The following is a 22377-nucleotide window of genomic DNA, read 5'->3' on the forward strand; positions in this document are numbered from 1 at the left end:
AATGGGGGGAAGATTGTTTACAGGGTGGTTAATTGTATAATTTTTATGTAAATTATATTAGTAAAGTACTTTTTTTTCGTTTTCAAAAGACCTACAAAACTAGCCCTCGAGCGTCAAAAAATATTGATAAGGTCTAATGTTTATTTATGACTATTGAATTAAACATTTATAAACTGCGTTATTATTACCAGAACGTTTTGGCAGCGCATCCTCTCATTCCTTATCACTGTCTAATAACTCACACGAAATCTGGAATCGGTAAGTTGAATAGTTCACAAGTTATGGCCTTATAAACAAATTACCTAATTATTAGTCTAGATGATCCCGAGCGTCTTCCACAATCGCACTGATTTTTTTCGTGGTAGATTTCATAATAATACATTGAAATTTATAATTTTTTTATTAATTTAAATTTGCAACCTGGAAATTTTTTTATTTTTTAGCCTTAGTTGCAAAATGAAATATACGACGCACGAGCGTGATATAGTTATATATTATTACATATTCGGAAAACTTATGAAAAGAGCTTTAAGTTAAAAANCACACTGCAATTACTCATAATTTGTAGTATTTAACGTGAACTTTCAAACGCCGTCAGCAGAATTACAAAATACCTATTCAATCAAAAGTTATTAACAATTGAAAATCGCAAAAATCGCATTTTTCGAGTATTTAACGGCGTTTATCTCGAAAACTATGCGATTAACAAAAAAATTGCAAGAGACATTTTCTTCTTAAAATGGGTTAAATAATAAGAAAGTACTTTTTATTTTGCCAAAAACTAAGTGTTCAGTATTTTGCAATTTTTTTGTTAATAAAAAACTTATCGATATCCGGACAAACTTCTACCCAAAATATTCGTGTTCTGCAGCTCAAAATACATAAAAAACATTTGGATAACTCCATCTAAATGAAGGAGGCAATTGGGACCCCTGTGGCTACAGGACTAATCATTTGTATACTATTCAACTTACCGATTCCAGGTTTCGTGTGAGTGACAGGAATAATAAATAAGGAATGAGAGAATGCGATGCCAAAACGTTCTGGTAATAATAACGCAGTTTATAAATGTTTAATTCAAAAGTCATAAATAAACTTCTTCCGTTTATAAATTTTGATCTAATCAATATTTTTTGGCGCTCGAGGGCTAGTTTTGTAGATCTTTTGAAGACGAAAAAAATACTTTACTGTTTTCCCGTGGAAATGAACGTCAAAAAGTTATAAGCGAAAAACGTGAATTTAGGTAAAAATTATTTATTTATTTATTTTGGATACACCATTCCACAGAAACAAAATTCCAGGTACGGAATGGGAGTACAAAGAATAATTACAATATAGAGAAATAGAGAAATTGTAAATTATACAATTAACCAGCCTGTAAACAATCTTCGCCCCATTTTTATCACTGTGGAAACTAATATGTTACTGTACATAATATTTAGCATGTATAGTGATAAATTCAGCTTGCCGAAACAAAAAGTCGCGAAATGATCATTTCCCAGCTTATTTTCCTGGCCTAATAGTATCTTCTACGTTGTTTACTTTTCTTGCATCATCATAAAATCAAGCAATCATACGTCCAAACTGATAAGTGTCAGTTACACTGTCAAGATCAGGATGATCTCCGATTATGATGTACAAGGGCAGGAGGATGTCGAACCATCAACATTGCAGATACCTCAATTTGAATCCGAATTCAACAACGCTAAGACGTTCTTGCAAAAGGCTAGCACTGCCACTGGCGAAAATCTGTGAGTTTTGTTGTTATAGTATTAAGTATTTTGAGCATAAAACATAAAAATAGTATTTAAAGAGCTAGAAACTGTCTCTGCAACTAGAACTGAATTGAAGATTGTTAAGTTTCGTTAATCACTACACAGAAAACAGATTTATTATATTCCAGTATCCAATCGCAGATTTACTTAACTTTTGAGTCTACTATGATAATTAATTAAAATAGGGAAAAAGTTAATCTTTCTCTAGTTTTGAATCGGGATAAGTGGTATTACACTAACGCACAATATTATGTGGTGGTTCTTACTGTCGTCGTACCTCATCATCCCGTGTTGCACTTACCATTAGGTTGCGGCTCTCAGGGTTTCTGGACATGTTAAATGCTTCTCGCGCTGTCGCGCTGGACTCTGCTCGAGATGTAGCTNATTTATAATTTTTTTATTAATTTAAATTTGCAACCTGGAAATTTTTTTATTTTTTAGCCTTAGTTGCAAAATGAAATATACGACGCACGAGCGTGATACAGTTATATATTAAATATTCTGAAAGCTTATGAAAAGAGCTTTAAGTTAAAAAAGAAAATTGTCAAGATTCGTTGAAAAACAACGGAGTTACAAACTGTCAAATATATTATTTTCAAGCGAATTTCGCTTATTTGACGGCAGGACTATGAATATTATCGTCATTTTCTTCGGACTCGCTGTCATTCGCTTGCCACAACCTTCCGCCGCGCCACGGTTCGCCGAAAATCAAGCGTCCCACTGACTTTTGACAATATTTCTTATACACTTAAAATACTTCCAAAAATAAAATATTTTTACCTGGGAGAATACTCGGGTTGCCGGTTATGACAGTATGTTTTTTGCCGCTGCCAACCTAATTTGCTTAACAATAGGCCGTCAACTTTGACAATTTGTAACTCCCTTGTTTTTCAACAAATCTTGACGATTTTTTTTTTACTTAAAGCTCTTTTCATAATCTTTCTGAATATGTAATAATATACCACGCTCGTGCGTCGTATATTTCATTTTGCAACTAAGGCTAAAAAATAAAAAAAAATTCCGGGTTGCAAATTTGAAATTAAAATCTACCATGTAAAAAATCAGTGCGATTGTGGAAGATTCTCGGGATCGCCCAGACTAATAATTAGTTAATTTGTTTATAAGGCCATATAGTCCTGTAGCCAGGGGGGTCCCAATTGCCACCTTCATTTAGATGGAGTTACCCAAGAGTTTTTTATGTATTTTGAGCTGCAGAACACGAATTTTTTGGGTAGAAGTTTGCCCGGATGTCGATAAGTTTTTTATTAACAAAAAAATTGCAAAATACTGAACACTTAGTTTTTGGCAAAATAAAAATACTTTCCTGTTATTTGACCCATTTTAAGAAGAAAATGTCTCTTGCAATTTTTTTGTTAAACGCATAGTTTTCGAGATAAACGCCGTTAAAAACTCGAAAAATGCGATTTTTGCGATTTTCAATCGTTAATAACTTTTGATTGAATAGGTATTTTGTAATTCTGCTGACGGCGTTTGAAAGTTCACGTTAAATACTACAAATTATGAGTAATTGCAGTGTGAAAATTTGTTTTTTCCACTGTTATTTGAAGCTATAAACAAATAGCGATTGAGCGTTCAGAAGGGTGCGCCGCCATGTATGTAAGAGAGCGGTTGCCTTCTTACAGGCGTTTAATACACGATCTTGACNCGGCTTCAGAGTTAGAAACATTATGCAATTTAATGCTTTGCCTTCGATTTCTTATGCTTGAAATCGGGCTTGGAGCTTGGTGCTGGATTTTGAGGTTTGGATTGGAAACATGGGTGAAAGTTTTACTTTCTCCTCTGATAGCGACTTCGGGCTCGGGATTGGAAACATTGTGGAATATGTTTGTTACAGCTTCAGGTTTTACATAGAGGGCTTGCATTGGAGCGTTGTTCCGGGCGTTGGAACTTGGATTCGAAAGATAGTCGAAATCTGAAGTTCGCTCGTTCAGATTATACGACATTACACTAGAAGTAGGTAGTATGTTTCTGAGAAAATTACAAGGACATAATATAATGCATAACGGCAATCACTGATATGTAACCTTAGTGAAATGGGCACTTCATATAATAATTTATTTGTACTTGCACCTGTGTAAATGTTGCATATGTTCAAAACTTTTTACGTTTTATAATTTACATTCAGTGATACAAGGGATGTTATTGAAAGACGCATCATAAGTTTTATTGTTAGAAATTGTTCAATTTATAAGTGGGTGCATTGGAACATTATTATATTGATGAATATTCTTTACAGGTTTATTGTATGTAAACTAGCACTTTACATCGACTGTATATATTTTCCTCTTCATACTGGCTTGAACTTCTTCTCTAATAACTGAAAGTTCACCATCATGAAGCATTTTTATACGTAACCAGAGGAAACAGAATTTTCTCCCTTTTCGATGACCTTTTCTTCAAATACACAAAAATTGCACTCATACTATTATATTACTTTTAGGCATATATAAAAAATTGTTACAAATCTTAGAAGAAAGAAAGCAAGAAATCAGAAAGTTGACATACACGTAACCATAACCTAACTTTTCTTGAATGATATTGATTCTTCAGTGCACAGACTTGTAATGTGGAACTTCGTTAAACATTCTCTAAAAGGTTGATATCCCTAATAAAGCGAAGCTACCACGTCACATTAGCATATTCGTTGAAAACTTTGAATAATATGTAGGATCTCCGATTAGCTTTTTCATGTTTTTGGAGATCTAACTGGACCAGGAGAAGAATTTATTGTCAAACCCAAATTATTCTATTCCCTTACTATTTTAACTTGGGAGTAGCGGGGATTTTTGTTACCCATGTGAAGCATGGTACATTTATTTGTGTTTAATGGAATTAACAAATGACTGCACTAACACTTAATATCCGGATGGTTATTTTGAATGATATCGTGTCGTTATAGAAAATTTTCATACATTTTTGACTGCACAAATTGAGATATAAGGTGATTAAAATCTGCTAAATGAAATAAAAACAGAAGTGGACCAAGAACAGGCCCTTATGGCATTCCAGAACGTGCATGATGAAAAGCGTATAAATCTGATCCGGCACGAACAGGGATCGTTTTATTGACAAAATAACTAAATCCACGTGTTCGTTGTCCGCGAATTCTCAAATGATGTAGCTTTAAGAGCAGGTCGTATCTGGGGATTCTGTTGAAGGCTTTAGAGAAGTATATGTAAGAACGTCGATAGAATTTCTACGATAAAACGCAAGAAACCACTGATTTACACTTAATAGACTGGTAGTAGTAAATCTACTGATCTACTTGGAATAAATCCTTGTTGCAATAGTATCGATAGGTTATGAGTTAAGGAGAAATTCATGATATGAAACATTATATTATTAATAAATTATTTAGCACTTGAAGTAGTTACCAATCAGTCAGGTGGTAGAGATAATGCTTACATAAAATAAAAGCTCAGAGAAAGATGAAGTACAGTGTTTGAGTATAGAAAACTGTGATTTCCAGGTACCAAATCCAGCCGAAAGTTATTGAGATGCTGCAAGTCATTCTTATCAAAAGTCATATATTAAAAAGATTTACTTCTACCTAAGAGTTATAAATGTGTCTCAAGAGTTCTTTTGAACAATTTATTGTTCCATTCGCTCTGTAAATTAAGCAATTTGTCAGATATTTGCAAATTTGTTTATTGTTTGTTGACAAATGATCTATAATTTTTTGAATATAAGTTTTTAATAGACTCTTATTTGAAACATTTTTTACAGTTCGATAAACACTGTTAAAGAGATCCAAAATGTCGTTCACTTCGAGTTTTGACCAAAAGTGTATTAAATTCTGTGATTTTGGCACACCAATAGTCTACAAAGAATTGATTATTAGAGAAAATATAGGTAAATCTGTTAATTAAGAAAAAGTGTACTTTGAAATGTACCAAAATTATATTTGTCAACGTGCATACACATTTACATATAAAATTATGTTTAGCTCTAAACATATTTGTGATATGATATGAAGAGATATCATATCAACAATATCTATTGTTCATATTCAGAGGAACATTAGATATTAAAGTTGTAATAAAATGATTTATTAGCAATTACTTTTTCATAGATATGACCATTTGACTGAAGTTTTGAACAAGATTTTGGCAGAACGCCCAGAAAATGTTATAGACTTCTTTGAGGAATATAGTCGTAAAGTAAAGGAGCAAAGATTCAAACCGCTGACTGACCATTTGGAAGACATATATGTGCAACCTGGTAGATTTGCGCTTTCTAATAAAGTTTTACCATTACTTAAAGTAAGTTATCATCACATATGTATAAAATTTTAAGGGAAAATTGGGAATCGCATAAAAAAGTAACTTTTTCGTTAGTCAAAATTTTTATACTATTCAAAAGAACTATGAAAATTGTGTAATTAAAATATAAATAACACTTCTCTATAACATACAGTGCGTTGCTAATGTCAGGAACAGTGAAACATATAAATTTTGCGAAAAATGTTGACATGCCGATTTTTATTTTTCGAGAAGACCCTTTTTTTAAATTTTACGTTCAATTATTTTTAAGCCATGATGATCCACCTTTTCCTCCTATCTAGAAAAAAAAATGGTAAATACTGGAGGCTTGAAAATTTTCTAGAAATTTCAATTAAATGTAGAAGAACGATTGAATTTTACATTATGAAGATCAGAAGACAAACTTATGCTTTTTTTAATAGAACACTGCATAACTTATTTTGGAATCATTTCTTTTTTCTAGTTATAACGATATATAAGTACATGTCATATATTTGCTTTGAAAGTTTGCGTAATCCTATTTTTCCCCCTATTAAATTTATTAAACAAATCTTGAAATTTGTTAAGAAAAAGAATGCAGTAGATACTATAAAAGGTGTCTTGTAATTGTATTTTCTAGACAAATAATATTCCTTTAACTACGTTACTCTTATAAAGGGACGGTTTTATAGTTTGCAAGAAGTCCTGATTTGATCCCCATGTAGTTCTTCCTATAAGGAACTGAAATATAAGTAAACAAAGAATTATCTAGTAATTTATATAATCTAAGAGTACAATATTGTACGAAGTACCATCAATGAGGACAACACTGTTTATAATAAAATATATTTTGGTTTGTTTAGTAAATTACACATACACATTCATAGTTTTATGGCAATTTTGACTATGTTCATTATGGAAGACCAATATACAGGGTGTCTGGTTGGGTGTACTCTAGGGAGTGGATATGAGAGGTCAAAATAATCCTAGTTTGTCATAAAACAAAAACTTCCTAAAGTGCCCCTTAAAGGAGATACAAAGCCCCAAAGGGGTACCCAGATGTCATTTGATAAAGCTGAAAACTGCATTTTTAAATATTTTCGTCATTCCTCTTTAAATAAGGTACTCTACATTTGTTTCGATAAAATTAGCCGTTTTCGAAGAAATGAAGTTTTTGTATAGCACCTCATTGAAATAATAAATCAGAATACTGCAATAAAACACCAGTCGTTTTTATGTCGTGCTGACATGCATCTAATTTATGGACAAGCACTCGGCAGTTGTGTTGAAGCTGTCGGTTCAAGTTCATGCGACAAAGTGTGCCGTTCATGAGACCCTTCGAGAACAACTGCTGCATCCTTATCACGTCCAAAAGGTACATACCAAGGCTTCAAGAGTCAATTATGCAAATTGGTTTTTGCAACGATTTAGGCAAAATCCAAATTTTACTAGTATTGTTTTGTTCACGGACGAAACCGGTTTCACCTGCGACGAAGTAATAAATTGCCATCGTTTGCATACCTGGCAAGAAGAAAATCCCCATGCAATAGTACAAAGCACCAACAAAGGTTCATGGTTAACATATGGGCGGGGATTATTGGGAATCATCTCATTGGACCGTTTTTTTTTTGAAGACAGATTAAATGGTGCCATGTAGGTATTTGCAATTCTTGTAACAAAGCTTAAACGGTTTATTAGAAAATGTACCGTTAGAAATTAGAAATCAGATGTAGTTTATGCATGGTGGTGCACCGCCCCACCAAATATTTTTGGTTATCAATGGATAGGTCGAGGTGGGTCTATTTTATGGCCACCGAGGTCGCCCGACATGAATCCATTGGATTTCTTTTTTTGGGGAAGGCTTGTGTATTCGACGCCAGGGAAGACCTGATAGAAAGAATAAAGTACCATTGTAACAAAATTAGAGACAGTCTTGGAGTGTTTGTTTCAGGTACAACGAGAAAACATCCATCGGATAAGCAAATGTATAGAAGGTACATTGCGCCTATTTCGAAAATCTGCTCAAGTAAACAAGAAAAAGCAAATCTTTTTAAATTTTTTAAAAAAACTAGGTTATCTATTCTATATTTAGAAGACTATATCTCAGTAGGCGTGCATGTTTGTATATAGGCAAGTTAGGCTAAATAGTCTTATTTTCATCCAAGGTTCCTGTGGTCAAGCGTTGTCCATCCTTTTCAGGGACACCCTGTATATGTGACATTTATATACTATTAAAAAGACAGAATTAAAATGGTACAAATATACATGGTGTTCCATTGAAAATACAGTTTAATATTTTATTATTTTATAAGTAGTTTAACCTGAAATTGTTCTCATTGCCTAATGTTTCAAACTGGCTTAATCAAGATATTTGTTTATTAATAAAGATAAAGAAAATTGTCTCTAAGCAACTGTCTTATAAATATATTTGCAACTTAATATTAACCCTTTCACTGCTCCAGACGTATATATTCGCTAAAAATTTATAGGGCTCAAATTGATCCAGACGGATTAATTCGCATGAATAGTTAAATTGGATCAGGCTGCTCAAACCGTATATATTTGCGTGACTCGGTTATTGCAATTGCAAATGTAACAAAGAGGTAGATTTGTAATTATACAATCATAACTTAATTAATATTAATTAGTAAATAAATTATTCCTGGTAAAACTACTCTGTAATCTAGACAGAAACGCATTTTACGTGCATGTAAAAGGAATTACACATTGTCGAGTCTACAAATATTTATTAGGCAAAAATTCAATCAAGTTTTTGTTGACAAAAGTGTAGCCATATGAAGGCTACATTTTTTTCCGATGTTGGTTAGCAGACAAACGATATTAAATGAATCATTAGAGTAGGTATTATTTGCGCATTTAAGATTATCTGGTTTTAAATTAGAGATTGTTATCGATGATAATATAATTAGTTCAGTTGTAAAACAACGAAGTCAAATATGTAGCAACAAGTCTGTATCAGTTGCTGTTTATTTAAAAAATTGTTATTCTAGCTATTTATAAAAATCGTTTACTTCTTTTAATGTAATTAATTTTTCCTTAAAATTGCCACAGTAAAACTTTAAGTTTAAATTATAAGTCTGTGAGATTTATAGGGCCATAAGTTGATTATTTATTTAGTTGGTGAATATTAATTGCAATTTCCATGCAATTCCCATCAATTAAATCATGAATATATGTTGTATCTTTAAACGGCTCTCATTTCCTTTTACTTATAATTATGCGTGCCGTTGGTTATACAAGGCGTCTGGTTAAAAATGAGCTTCAAGTAAGCTTCCTTAAGTGAAAATAAACCAATTCATAAACTTTTTCTTCAAAAATCTTATCATTATTTTATAGAATACCACAAATAAATATTAACTGTTAAAATTATCTCAAAATGGAATGATAAATTATTAACTGACAAGTTGACTCAATGTGATAGTTTTTTCCAATGCCATTTCGTGCCACCGAAATTAAAAAAATTGTTTTTTCCAGAAATGTTGTTATATCTTAAAAACTAACAACTTTAGGTGTAGAACACACTTAATAAAAGTTGAAGTGGACTGATATGTGAATAAAATAGAACAATAAATACAGGGTGTTCTATTTGAAAAATTTTAGAAAATCAAGTTTGAATTTTCTTAAAAAGATCGTATTATAAAATATCGATATTAGCTAATATAGGAGTCTTTGCCTAACATTTGCCTATAACTCTGTCAAATATTTTTGCTCCAAGTGTTAGTAGTTGAAAGTTAATACAACTTCTTCGATATCATGTTTTTTCCAAAATTTCGAAGAATTTTCTACATAACTTGGCAACCCCGCACTAAAATGTTAAACTGTTTATATTGCCTTATATAGAATTTTCTTAGAAATCCATATGTTTAAAAATATACAGGGTGTTCTATTTAAAAAATGTAATATTTGGCGTGTTCTGTTTTACTCATCGCCCTGTATGTTTCAAATTAATTTAGTCCTTTAGGTTTTTGATTTTGTACAACTTTTATATAAACTTTTTTTCTATATTATGAATAACAAGGGAGTTATTTTACTTTCTCACGGTAATGGCGTACCAAATATCAAAACTTCCGCAAATTTTTCCATGTAAATTCATGTGGTTACTGGACTAAAATATTTTGTTTGTATGTTTGTTCTTTTGCTTAAAAAAAAAATTAAAAATATTTTAGGGCCGTAACTAAATTTTATTGAGATAACCTAACCTAAATAGTTTCGTTTTATTTAAAGAACCTACCTTTGAAATATATACCATTATTGACCAGACACACTGTATTGAAGTTAGCGAATATTTTTAATTATTTCATAGGTAGGTACCTGCATTTCTGATTCGGTTATAGATATTACTTTCAGTTTCATTTTAAGAAGTGATTGTTCTTTACATCGACTCATTCGAATACCTGTATCCCACATTATATAATTTCTTAATATAAATTTTATAGTTATTAAAAAATTTGCTTACGCTCGTATTTTTTCAATAAAGGTTAAATTTTAATTGTCGATACTTTCTCTCCCATTCACTAATTTTTTAACAGTTTTTTTTAAGTTTTCCCTAAGTCTAGTTACCTTATTTAAATGTTTAAAATATCTAGATTATTTCTGAAAATTATTATAATTTATTGGTACTGTTTGACATGATAACATAATTTAAAATATTTCATCATTAATATTAGATACGTTTATTAAAATTGACATGTCTTCGTCTCAAAAAACTGTAAAAATGGCAGAGTAGAAAAACATTACCTTTTACTAAGAAAAAACATCATAGAGTTAAAAACTTGATCTGGAAAATTTACGAACTACGAGTGATCATTTTTTAGGCTTTACCACCTGGTGAACCTTCTACGGTGGATCCAGAAGATTTGGAACTTGCTGATATGTCCCAGAATAATTTGCTAGAACTTCTCTATTACTTGGAACAATGCGGCATTGGATTACCCAGACCAGAAATGATATTCGTCATGATTTCGATGAGGAATCTTGCTCATACAAAACCTATATCATCTATACGGTAAAAATAACCTAAAACAGTTTTTCAGTCTCTCACTAGCACCTTGTCTTTAGATTTTGGGGAAAAATCTTTGGTACGTTGAGCAACTATCTCATCGTGGAAGCAGAATTGAAAGAAGATGAGCATATGAAAAGGAATGAGGTAAGCAAGTAACTATTCTCTATTTCCTTTTTCTCTCTTAAGTCTCTTCGTTGGTTTTCTAGTTGCTTTAAATTGGAATTACAGGGACATTTTTTTAAACAGAGATATACATAGTGTAGTGTAGTGTAACAGTGTAACAAAATAAGTGTTGTTGCTGGTATTCGTCCTGGATGTGAATAATTGTACAAAAACAAAACACAATAATTGAATTTGCTTCAAAAACTGCCAGTTATAAATACGGTGTCAAAATTTCTTAATTATTAGCACTTGCTGGATGCGAAATATTAGTAATATTTGATATTTAAAGACAGAAGAGGTTGTAGTCATTTTTAACAGTGCCTTTCAGATTTATTTGTTGAATTCTATTTCAGATGTACTTTTTTTCGTGAATTCTACTTGTTTGTGAAAGGAGTGATTACTTTCTGGTTCAATTTCATATGATTTTAATTGTTATTAATGAAATAATAATAATAATGTTTAGAAATTGTAAATAAACTAAATAAAATAGGCTAAAACGAAACACTATTCTTGTTTTATTACAAGACTTGTGTGCGTTACTTTTGCATCTTTTATCATTATTTAAACAAAATTATAATTTAATAATAATTCACCCTGTATAAATTATTATAGATAGTGCATTAACCAAAAAAAAATAAATTTCTAAGAGGGTAGCATTGGATTGACACTGGGTTTTATTTTCTTTCCAAATCGTTAATGGTATCCCAAATAGCCTTCTGAATTTTTATGATTGCTAATAGAGTTCTAAAAGTACCACATAACATTAGCGCTGACTTTTTAGCATTACCAAGAAGAACAGGACAAACCTAAGGTGCAAGACGAATTAGGCCTTAAAATCGAAGGTGATAATACTACAGCCGCTCTGTTGGAAATAGAGAAACGGAATGAGCTAGAAGGGGAAGGGGAAGAACGCAAAACTAAGTATCCTAGGACTTTGCCACCGGAACCAGTGATACAATATCAGGAACCTCCCGAAGCACCACCGGAACCGTCTGGAGTTGGTGTAAACAAAAAGGTAATTAGAAAGAATCCCTGCTGAAGTAATTCAAAATTTCTAATTTAATAGTCGCCATTTTATCACTTTATACAGCGTGTCCCTGAACAGGTGAATTGATTTCTGTTAAAGACAAAAAATGTTGGTTTTGGAGAATGACCTTTTGGGATTCATCTGACAAAATCTGTCATTATTTCAAATCCGTAAAATCCAGTAAACCTGGAAAAATCTGTTTTTTTTTTTCACTAGTAGAGTGCTATTTCTGTATCAATATGATAAATTATTAACCTTCTTAGAATGACAATTTAAAGAAGAACGTAAAATTTCAATGACTTACGCGTACTTTGATTCTTTGTTTGGTTTTAGATTTTTTAGTGTTCCATCAAAAAAGCAAAAGTTAATATTTTACAGCATTTCTTTGAAATAGTAAGAAATTGCAAGGAGATTTCCTAGAGAGAAAGATAAAAAGAGGGATAGAAGTACATACATTTATTTTTCCTCTTTAAATATAACTGTTTCGACTATCAATTAGAAATTACGATTTTGTCTGTACGCAATATGCGGTGAAACTTTCACAAATCTGCGTCCTTTGTTGCCGTTCTGGTATTATCCTGTAAGGAGGGACCTACTAATCTAGTAAACACGTTGTTTTATTGTTGCTCTCACATGAAAATAACATTTGAGGTTTGATTCAAGTGGTTTGTTGTTTTAATTTAATAAATTCCTAAATGTCATATTCTTATTTTTATCTCTAGAATCAGGATTCGCAGTATCCAAATTCGTTGGATAAAGTATAATTTTACATTTTTGTTACGTAATAACTATTTACGTGAATTCTCAGGAAATTTAAACCCATTTATTTTAAATGCCACTTATTTAAAATGACATGGAATATTCATTACTTTTCTAATTTTTGAATGTAGAACTACATTGCATACATTTTTCCCTGTTTCTGATACCTTTCTTTCAAAATCGTTTGAATTCATTTTTTTTTAAATTAACCACAAGACGCAGTAAAATATACAGGGTGCCATAAAAGTATGGGTACACCAAAAAATCTTGCGAGATATGCATTTTCCGAAAAAAACAAATATAGTGAAAGTTAGGATTTTTCTCTGGCTATTCAATGGTGACCATGTCATGACTATTGACCACGTGATCATTATGGGATCAAGACGATTTTTTTAAATGGCAACCCCCCTTTTTGACCTTGGAAATAGAAAGAGCGAAAATTTTACGTTCAGACATGACCTTGACCATTTCAAAAATTTTTAAATGGCGGCGAAATCAAGATGGCGGACGAAATTTTTGAAAGTTAATCGACTGTCACCAAATTTTGTATACGGAGGTTTTCGAGGTCGCTGATTACGAATTCGAGGTCGAATTTAAAAAATCAAGATGGCGGATCCAATATGGCTGACGAATTTTTCGAAAATCAACCGATTTGCAGAAACGTTGTATATGGGGGTTTTTGGGGACGCTGATCACGAATCCGAAGTTAAATTTGCAAAATTCAAGATGGCGGACGAATTTTTTGATAATCAGTCGATTTGCATCAAAGATGGTATACGGCTGTTTTTGGGGTTGCTGATCATGAATGTGGGGTCAGTGACCCCCAAAACCTCCGTATATCAAATTTGGTACCCATTGATATTAAATTTAAAAAACCCCATCCACCATCTTGGATCCGCCATCTTGAATTTTAAAAATCTGACCGCGTATTTGTGATCAGCGACCTCGAAAACCTCCGTATACAAAATTTGGTGACAATCGGTTAACTTTCAAAAATTTCGTCCGCCGTCTTGGTTTCGCCGCCATTTTGAAATTTTGTGATTTTTAGGTGACATTTCTTTTGAGACTCTTTAGGACGATATTACTTATAACTTCTAAACGGAAAGTAATGCTGAAAAAAGAGAGCTTTTTAACACGAAAAAAATGTTGGGTATGTTTCTGGAAAAAATATAATTGAAGACGTTATTAATCGTTTTTGCCAAATCCCAAAGATAATACTTTCTGTTGAAAATGGAGCTTACCTCATCCCGTTTAACACCACGTGTTCCAAATTTTATTTAAACTTTTTGTATACTGACCACACTATCGAGTTTGAGACTCCCATTACATTACTCGTAGTAACTGGATTTTTACCACACTTATTGTGTAATATACTGTTAACTCTTGGGTCATTTATTAAGGTTTACTATGTCTGCAACGACATTGGAGAACCCTGGGTGGAGCTTCCAGATGCAAATCCCAAACAAATAAGAGTAGCCCGCGAGATCTACAAATCCTTCACGGGTACCCTCGACGCGCCTGTTCTCACTTATCCAGAGTTCCCAGGACTGGAGAAGGAATACTTGCGGGCTCAAATAGCTAGGATAACCGCTGGTAATGACGCAGTAAATGGAAAATTCAAACAATTATTAAAAATTTTTCATTCCAAGGTACTAAGATAGCTCCACTTGGCTACTACACCTTCGGAGGAGCGGAAGCTGGCGAAGATGAAGAAGAGGAAGAAGCCGAAGAGGCGGCCGGTGGTGAAGCAAAAACCAGTTACAAAGTCAATCCTAAATACGATCCTCCTCCTTTAAGGGACTTGTTGGATACTTCCATGTCATTTTGGGTACACAGCGAAGCTTATATCCTCCCACAAGGTAACACAATTAAATAAGATTTTCTATACCTACGATACAATTTGAACCAAACGCATTTGGCTAAATGCATAAAACCAGGAAATACTTGTGGGGGTTAGAGCTTGACTTGTAGGTATAAAATGGTTCATTTTTTACAACAGCTTGCCTTATGTCACTCCCTTCTACTTCAACATTATATTCTGACTTAATTTCTAGGTTTTTTTACCTTTTTAACTGGTCTGTTGCATAGCTGGGTAGTTATTTAATATCAGACTGTTAAAAAAGTATAAAAAAAACTACTCTGGTTTGCAGAATTCCAGTGACATTTGTCACTGAATATTTTCTTGATCCATTGATGCGCCTTCCTTTAGACTTCTTACATATACAGCGTGGTAAAAAAGTTCTGCATAAAATTCATATTTTCGTTAAACAATTTTTTTTTCGAAAAACGGTGAGACCCGTCGATTTTTATTTGATACAGGGCACCTTGTTATGTGGAAATTTTTTTTTTCGATAATCCACTTACGGCAGCGATGACATAATTTTTTTTTAAATGACAACGCATATTTTTTTCGTTCGAAATTGATGACAGTGATAATTATCTAAACAACGGTGTGAAAATTTCGATGTCTTACATAACAATTTTTTTTAGAAAAATGCACCTTAAGTTCTTGAATGCAATAATTTGCTGTTTACGGATCAAATGCCTTAGAAAAAAATTTATTCGGCAGAAAGCATTTCAGATAACTTAAGTTGCAACTGGTGTTATGTAATATTTGCGGAATTATTCATCAGATATTGTCAGGATCCTGATTAAACTGCAAAATTTAGAACCAAGTTCAACCGCACAAAATCCAAATAGTATGTAGCAAATTAAGGTCGACTTTTTGTCTTCGAGTTTGCCGATAAATTCCTAAAAAAAAAAGATCCAAAGAAATGTTTACTTGAAAGGAGTAGATTACCTGAAATATTGAAGACTAAAAATCAGTACCGATTTAACATTCTTTGGTGAAATCGTTTAATTCGAAATGGCAAAACTTAGTGAACGCGAAAGAATTGATATTTTGAGGATGATTGGTTTCGGCGATAAGTTACGAACCCATCAAGAAGCTTGCCAATTATTTAATGCAACGTACCCTGACAGACCACCAATTACGCAATCTACGGTTAGTAGGGTACTGGCAAGGTTTGAGGAAACTGGTAGTGTGAAAGATGCTCCTCGTGCGGGTCGTCCTAGAGTAGATGATGAAACTAGATTGAATATCCTGGTGGAGCTCCAGGACAACCCTCATTCTAGTACAAGGTCGATTGCATTGAACAATGATATTTCACATGTAACTGTGGTGAACTTTCTCAAAAAAGAGAAATTTCACCCCTATAAGGGTCACTTGATACATGCATTGACTGAGGACGACCCAGACCGCCGTCTCCACTTTTGTGAAGATTTAATGCATCGATGTAACGGAGACCCCGACTTCCTCAAGAACATAATTTTTTCTGACGAGGCTACTTTTTATCTTAATGGATCGGTGCATCGACATAACTGCCGGTATTGGTCTCAGGAAAACCCGCACTGGGTGCAAGAAGTAGATCATCAGCACCCCCGAAAGGTGAACGTTTGGGCGGGAATAATAGGGCGTCGTATTTTAGGCCCGTATTTTTTCGAGGAAAATTTAACTGCTGCTCGCTATTTGGATTTCCTGCGGTTCGATTTGGTCCCAAGCTTAGCAGAGTTATTCCCGAACAACGAGGATCCTGATATTCCTGAGGAAAGAATTTGGTTTCAGCAGGATGGTGCACCGCCCCATTATGGAGTGCAAGTACGGGAGTACTTGAATAACACGTTTACTGGCCGGTGGATCGGGCGACGCGGAACAATCGAGTGGCCTCCGCGTTCGCCTGATTTAACACCTCTAGACTTTTTTTTGTGGGGCTATTTGAAATCGCGTGTGTACACAAACAGACCAGGTGATTTGGAAGAACTTAAAAACCGTATTCGTTTTGAAATAAATCAAATCGACCCGGGAATGCTTGAACGAAGTGTAGACGGCGTTTACACACGCTTAGGACAATGCCAAATGGTACAGGGTGGGCAATTCGAACAATTTCGCTAGACTTACACAAACATTAGTGTAATTTTACTCGTTTGAAATGTAATTTTGTCAACTTTGTCCTTTTCGGAGCCATTAATAGTGTAAGTAGACAATTATCACTTATAAGAACTTAAGGTGCATTTTTCTAAAAAAAATTGTTATGTAAGACATCGAAATTTTCACACCGTTGTTTAGATAATTATCACTGTCATCAATTTCGAACGAAAAAAATATGCGTTGTCATTTAAAAAAAAATTATGTCATCGCTGCCGTAAGTAGATTATCGAAAAAAAAATTTTTCCACAATAACAAGGTGCCCTGGATCAAATAAAAATCGACGGGTCTCACCGTTTTTCGAAAAAAAAAATTGTTTAACGAAAATATGAATTTTATGCAGAACTTTTTTACTACGCTGTATCTATATTTGTTATGACAACTGCTCCATAGTATTTTAGACCAATTTTTAGGTTCATTGTCAGATCTCATTCTTGGCGATTTTGGATATATATTTTCCTTCAGAAGAAATTTTGAAATTGAAGATTAAGAAACCTTTTATTTGCATTTGCTCTATGAACTGGTTCATAGACTTTTAGTTCGAAATCACTGGTTTGTGGTCTTCTGGTTTTTTATTTTTACGTAAGACTCGTGTCTTAATTCCAGGCAGTTCCAAGTCGTCTCGGATGAAATTACTTCTATGGATTCTTTGTATAGCCCAAATCTTCTGTTTCAAATGTGTCATTTGTCAATGGTTGAATAATTTTTGAATTAGTTGCCACGTCGTCCGTTTAGACATCTTGACATTTGGAGAGAGAACAACCCAATCAAGAAAGTTGAGAAAGAGCAGGCGTCTGCGATTCGAGCACCTGACGTTCCTAAGGGATTTTATTTCGAGTGATTCGAGAACATTTCAACTTTTTTGCCTTCCAAAGGTGTAGAAATTGAATATACTACTCCAACCAATAGTGAGTGCAGTTGGATCAGCCACTCATCCACTCGCCCAGTATGTGTCACTTCAAATTAAATTCTTGATAGGAACGACAGAACGCCATGTCAAAAACGCTGCAGATTTTACTGAAAAGGTCAAGAGAATAATCCAATTTGATCTAGATGATGCTTTTGTTTGTAAAAGTACCGATTAAAGAGACTTTGGAAATCATCGAAGGATTATCATAGAAGAAAAGCGTGAGAATTAAGTAGACTTGGCAAAAGTGTTCACCAGATAAACCTTCTTCCCCTGCCTCTTTATCGCAGTACGACTGAATTGTATTTAAAGTTACTTTGGACGATGAAGTCCTGCTTGGTGTAATAAAATTGGAAATTGTTTTGTTTCCTGATATGTACAGAGTGTTGGGAATCATCTAGAATTTTAAGGTTATAATACCAAATAATATTTCAGATTTCAGAATAACTCAAATGGATAAAAAAAAACACTTGAAACTCTGCAGTGAAGACTTTCTTGGATTTTCTAACAATATTTTTAGTTGTATCTACTTCTATCTTTGATATTTTTAAAAAATTTCCTGTTGTTTCAATAAATTAATTACCCCGTATATAAAACCAAGAAGGTAGTAACATTTCTAAGGATTTAAGGGCATGCAGGATTGTTTTTTAAAAAATGACATTTTCTCATAAATTTACAAGTATGAAATGTTTTACTCTTCAGGCATCAAAGGTGGAATACATTTTATGTAAAAACGTTTACTAATTTTTATACAGGGTGTTGCATAAGTACTTTTTCTTGGAAAATTTAAAGGGGGATTTGCCAATTTTTTTTATTGTAGCCTCCCCTAGAAAGTTACAGCCCTTTAAAGGAGGCGAGTAACATCCAGTTTTTTCAATTTGTCTCAAAAACAGTCGAATATAAATAAACAAACGAATTTTGGCAGGAAAGTAATATAAAATGATATTTCATTGGCATATTTTCCGTTTTCCTGGTTTGCTATAAGGGGTTGAAATAAACCACCCCTTCCTCGTTTATTTTTCAAATTTTCTTATACTTTTGAATATCTTAATCGAAATAAAATACTAAGGTAGTTCTGTTTATTCAGATATACTTTTTGTCTCTTACAGCAGCCTACTAAGAATAAATTGCACAAAAACTCAAAAGTTTAGTTTATATCGTATCTTGCACAGTTCTATTTTTTTTTTTTTCTTAAAAACAGAGTAATATGAAATTTGTGTAAACGTCAAACAATTTCTAAAAAACTACCTTAGAATTTCATAGCGATTAAGAAATTTAAAATTATAACAAGGTTTGAAAAATAAACATGGAAGGGGTGGTTTATTTCACCCCTTATAGCAAACGAGCAAAACAAAAAACATGTCAGTAAAATATCATTTTATAAGTTCCTGCCAAAATTTGCTTGTTTATTTATAAGTCTTTGAGAAAAATAGAAAAAAAAAACAATTTTTCTTCCCTCCTTTAAGGGACTGTAAGTTTTTTAGGGAGGCACTAATTAAAAAATGTATATGAAGAGTCTCGCCTTAAAATTTGCCAAGGAAAATACCTCTGAATTTTTTGTATATACTTTTGCAACACCTTGTATATGTGCCAATCACTTGGACGTTTTTAGCTTCTTGTCATTAGTATTTTCCACTTTGACAGCTTAAGTATTTGTCTTTGGTACAAATTCTAGGTAGGACCACTTGGTGGAACCCAAATCCAATGCCTGAATTGGGAGAGGAGCCAGGGGAAGGTTTCGGGGAAGAAGAAGAGGAAGCGAAACCCAAAGGCGAACGGATGGAACCCGAAACAGGACCTCCGCTCCTGACACCTCTCTCTGAAGATGCAGTGCTGGAAACCGTTCCACCTTGGAGTCTCAGAGTCACTTCTGAGATATTGGAGAATTATGCTCTCGCCGTCGTTAGATCCAATATTTGGCCGGGTGCCTATTGCTTCTCAAACCAGGGGAAGATATTCCGAAACGTATATCTGGGTAAAAAGATTGGATTCGAATTTTATAAAGTGATTTCTTCCATAACAAAATAATTAATTCTCATTATTCATCCCGTGAAAAACAAATGTATTCAAAAGTCGAAAAATTCTCTTCAAATTCTTTTAGAGTCACTGTGTATATAATACATAAACAAGGTGTAGTTCTGCAAATTAGTTATCAAGTAGGCTGCATGAAGTAACTATCACTTACCATCGTCGAGTACCAACAATCTGTTTAATAGGAATAGGAATAAATTGAAAGTGAAGTTATATAATACTGTTACAATGCTGTGTAGATTTGGTAGAACAGTCGAGATATAATTACACTTCTAAATATAAGATATCTCAAGTAATTAAATTCATTATATTACATATATTTTTATAACATTGTCAAATTTTTCATGAAAGTATTGTTACAAATTCTTCAAAATTAATTTTCAGTCTCGCAATGGTGGTTCTGCAGAATGAATGTTTTTTGTATTCTCTTTGTTGTAGAAATATTGTTTTAAAATGTCACATACAGGGCGAGTCAGATCTAGGTAGCTGAACCTAATTAGGTTGAAAAATACTGAATTCTTGAAAAGAAGAAACGTAAAACGTTGCATTTTAGCATATGAAATACCAATTTCAACATTCAAAAATTAATGAAAGAAACATTTCCCCATTTGCTCACCACTGGGACTACCCCTTCTTCAGAAATAGATCATCAATGAATTTTTTTACATTTTTTTTATTTTAAAAAGAAAAAACATAATTTCATGCAAAAATGAAAAGGTGATAAATTAATAGAAACGAACAAAACGCTTAACAAAAAACTTAAGCTCTAGTAATCATGGAAGACTTTCATCAATTTTTTTGCTAGAATTATACTTGTTATCAATTGTTTTTACTTACCCTTAGGTATTGATAATTTCTACACATTATTTTTTGTTTATTATTAGGATGCTTGATCCAATCAAACTTATGACATCATTTAAAAACTCTTAAATACTTATATGAATAAAAATAGTACAATGTTTGAAAATAAACACTTAAAATATGTAAACGAAAAAAACTTGTTTACCCCTTCTAAAATTCTCCATACGCACACTACTGCTGAATAAATAGAAGAATTTCCATGTATTACTTTAAATTTATATACTATTCCACTGTTTTTTGTTATTTTAAATTTCAAAAATGAAAAAAAAAAAATATAATATTATTATAATATTATCTTTAAAACGAACTTATGAATACATTTTTTATAAAAATATGCCACCCTATATATCCATGATATGAAAGAACTGAACAAATGGAACTTGATATACAGTGTGTTTATGGATATATGATACGATGACTTTTGTAAAAGACAAAAATGTTAAAAATTGCCTTCTGAGCTTCAGTCCTGCTTATTTGTGAAACAAAAACTATGATAATTTCAAATCCGAAAAGTCACGGACTTAAGTTTTGGAAATTTAGGCTTTGTTCACCAGCAAAGTGTCACTTCTGCATGAGATACTTATAATGCTATTAAAAAAACTTTCTCATCATGAGAAATTGAGAATTGATGAAAAAAAAAACATTTTGCTTGATTTTATACTTTTCTTAAGGTAGGCATAGGATAGGACAAACATTTTGCATATATTTATTTCTTCATTCTGATAAACTTTTCATAAAGACATTCTGCTGTATCGCTTACAGAAAAGAATGTTCACTAACCAAAAACTCTAAAATCAGTCCGAAAAAAGAGGGAGGCCTCTCATACAGAAATGGCACTTTACTGGTGAATAAAATCGAATTTTTCTGAATTTCCAAAGCGTACTGGGTTTCTTTCAAAAGTCGTATCCAGAAAAACGTATAAAGGAATGAGAATGTTTCAATTAACTAAAACTAGGTAGGTAAGAGCTAAACCAAACCATGTTTTTCTGGTTGCAGATATACGAAACTCATAGTCTGTAAGTTTAATAACCTATTATTTCACATTTCATCAATTCTTCATTTGTTATTGTAAAAGGCTATGGTCACAAATACATGGAACATAATTTTTCCCCTGTGCCTCTACCACCCGTACAGCAAGAGTATCCAATCGGGCCAGAAATTATGGAAATGTTAGATCCTACTGGCGCTGACGAAGAACAATGGCGTATCGACCACTTGCCCAAACCGAAACCACCTCCGATGGGCGAAGAAGCCGAGGGCGAAGAGGCAGAAGAAGAGGAGGAGGAAGAGGAAGAAGACGATTAAGATTTATATATATTGTTCTATAAACTTAGCTTTAGAGCATAAGACTATTGTTGCTTGTTACATTGTTTTAATTAAATTTTTCGATATATTATGTCTGATTGACATTTCATATTAACTAAAGCAAAACTTTTTTGGATGCGTTGTAGGTGATCCGATTTTAATTTTTCAGCCGGATTTTAAAAGTAGAAGTATAATACTACAAAACTAATTGTTTAATTTTCCGATAAAATGATGCGAAAAAAATTCTTACGATTTCATCATGAGTTGTCATCAATTGACA

The 22377-nt window shown here is 32.8% G+C and overlaps 1 protein-coding gene across 1 annotated transcript; it reads left to right on the forward strand.

The window, feature by feature from the left end:
- Nucleotides 1–1617: 1617 nt before the first annotated feature.
- On the forward strand, nt 1618–22097 carry LOC108917504 (radial spoke head protein 6 homolog A). The gene is made up of 9 exons (XM_018724133.2): nt 1618–1751; nt 5869–6058; nt 10873–11063; nt 11117–11204; nt 12004–12237; nt 14409–14601; nt 14658–14867; nt 19576–19875; nt 21868–22097. The coding sequence occupies exons 1-9, from the start codon at nt 1618–1620 to the stop codon at nt 22095–22097; spliced, it is 1770 nt and encodes a 589-aa protein (XP_018579649.2).
- Nucleotides 22098–22377: the final 280 nt, after the last annotated feature.

Source organism: Anoplophora glabripennis, unplaced genomic scaffold, assembly GCF_000390285.2.
Source record: "Anoplophora glabripennis isolate ALB-LARVAE unplaced genomic scaffold, Agla_2.0 scaffold57, whole genome shotgun sequence".
Taxonomy (NCBI): domain Eukaryota; kingdom Metazoa; phylum Arthropoda; class Insecta; order Coleoptera; family Cerambycidae; genus Anoplophora; species Anoplophora glabripennis.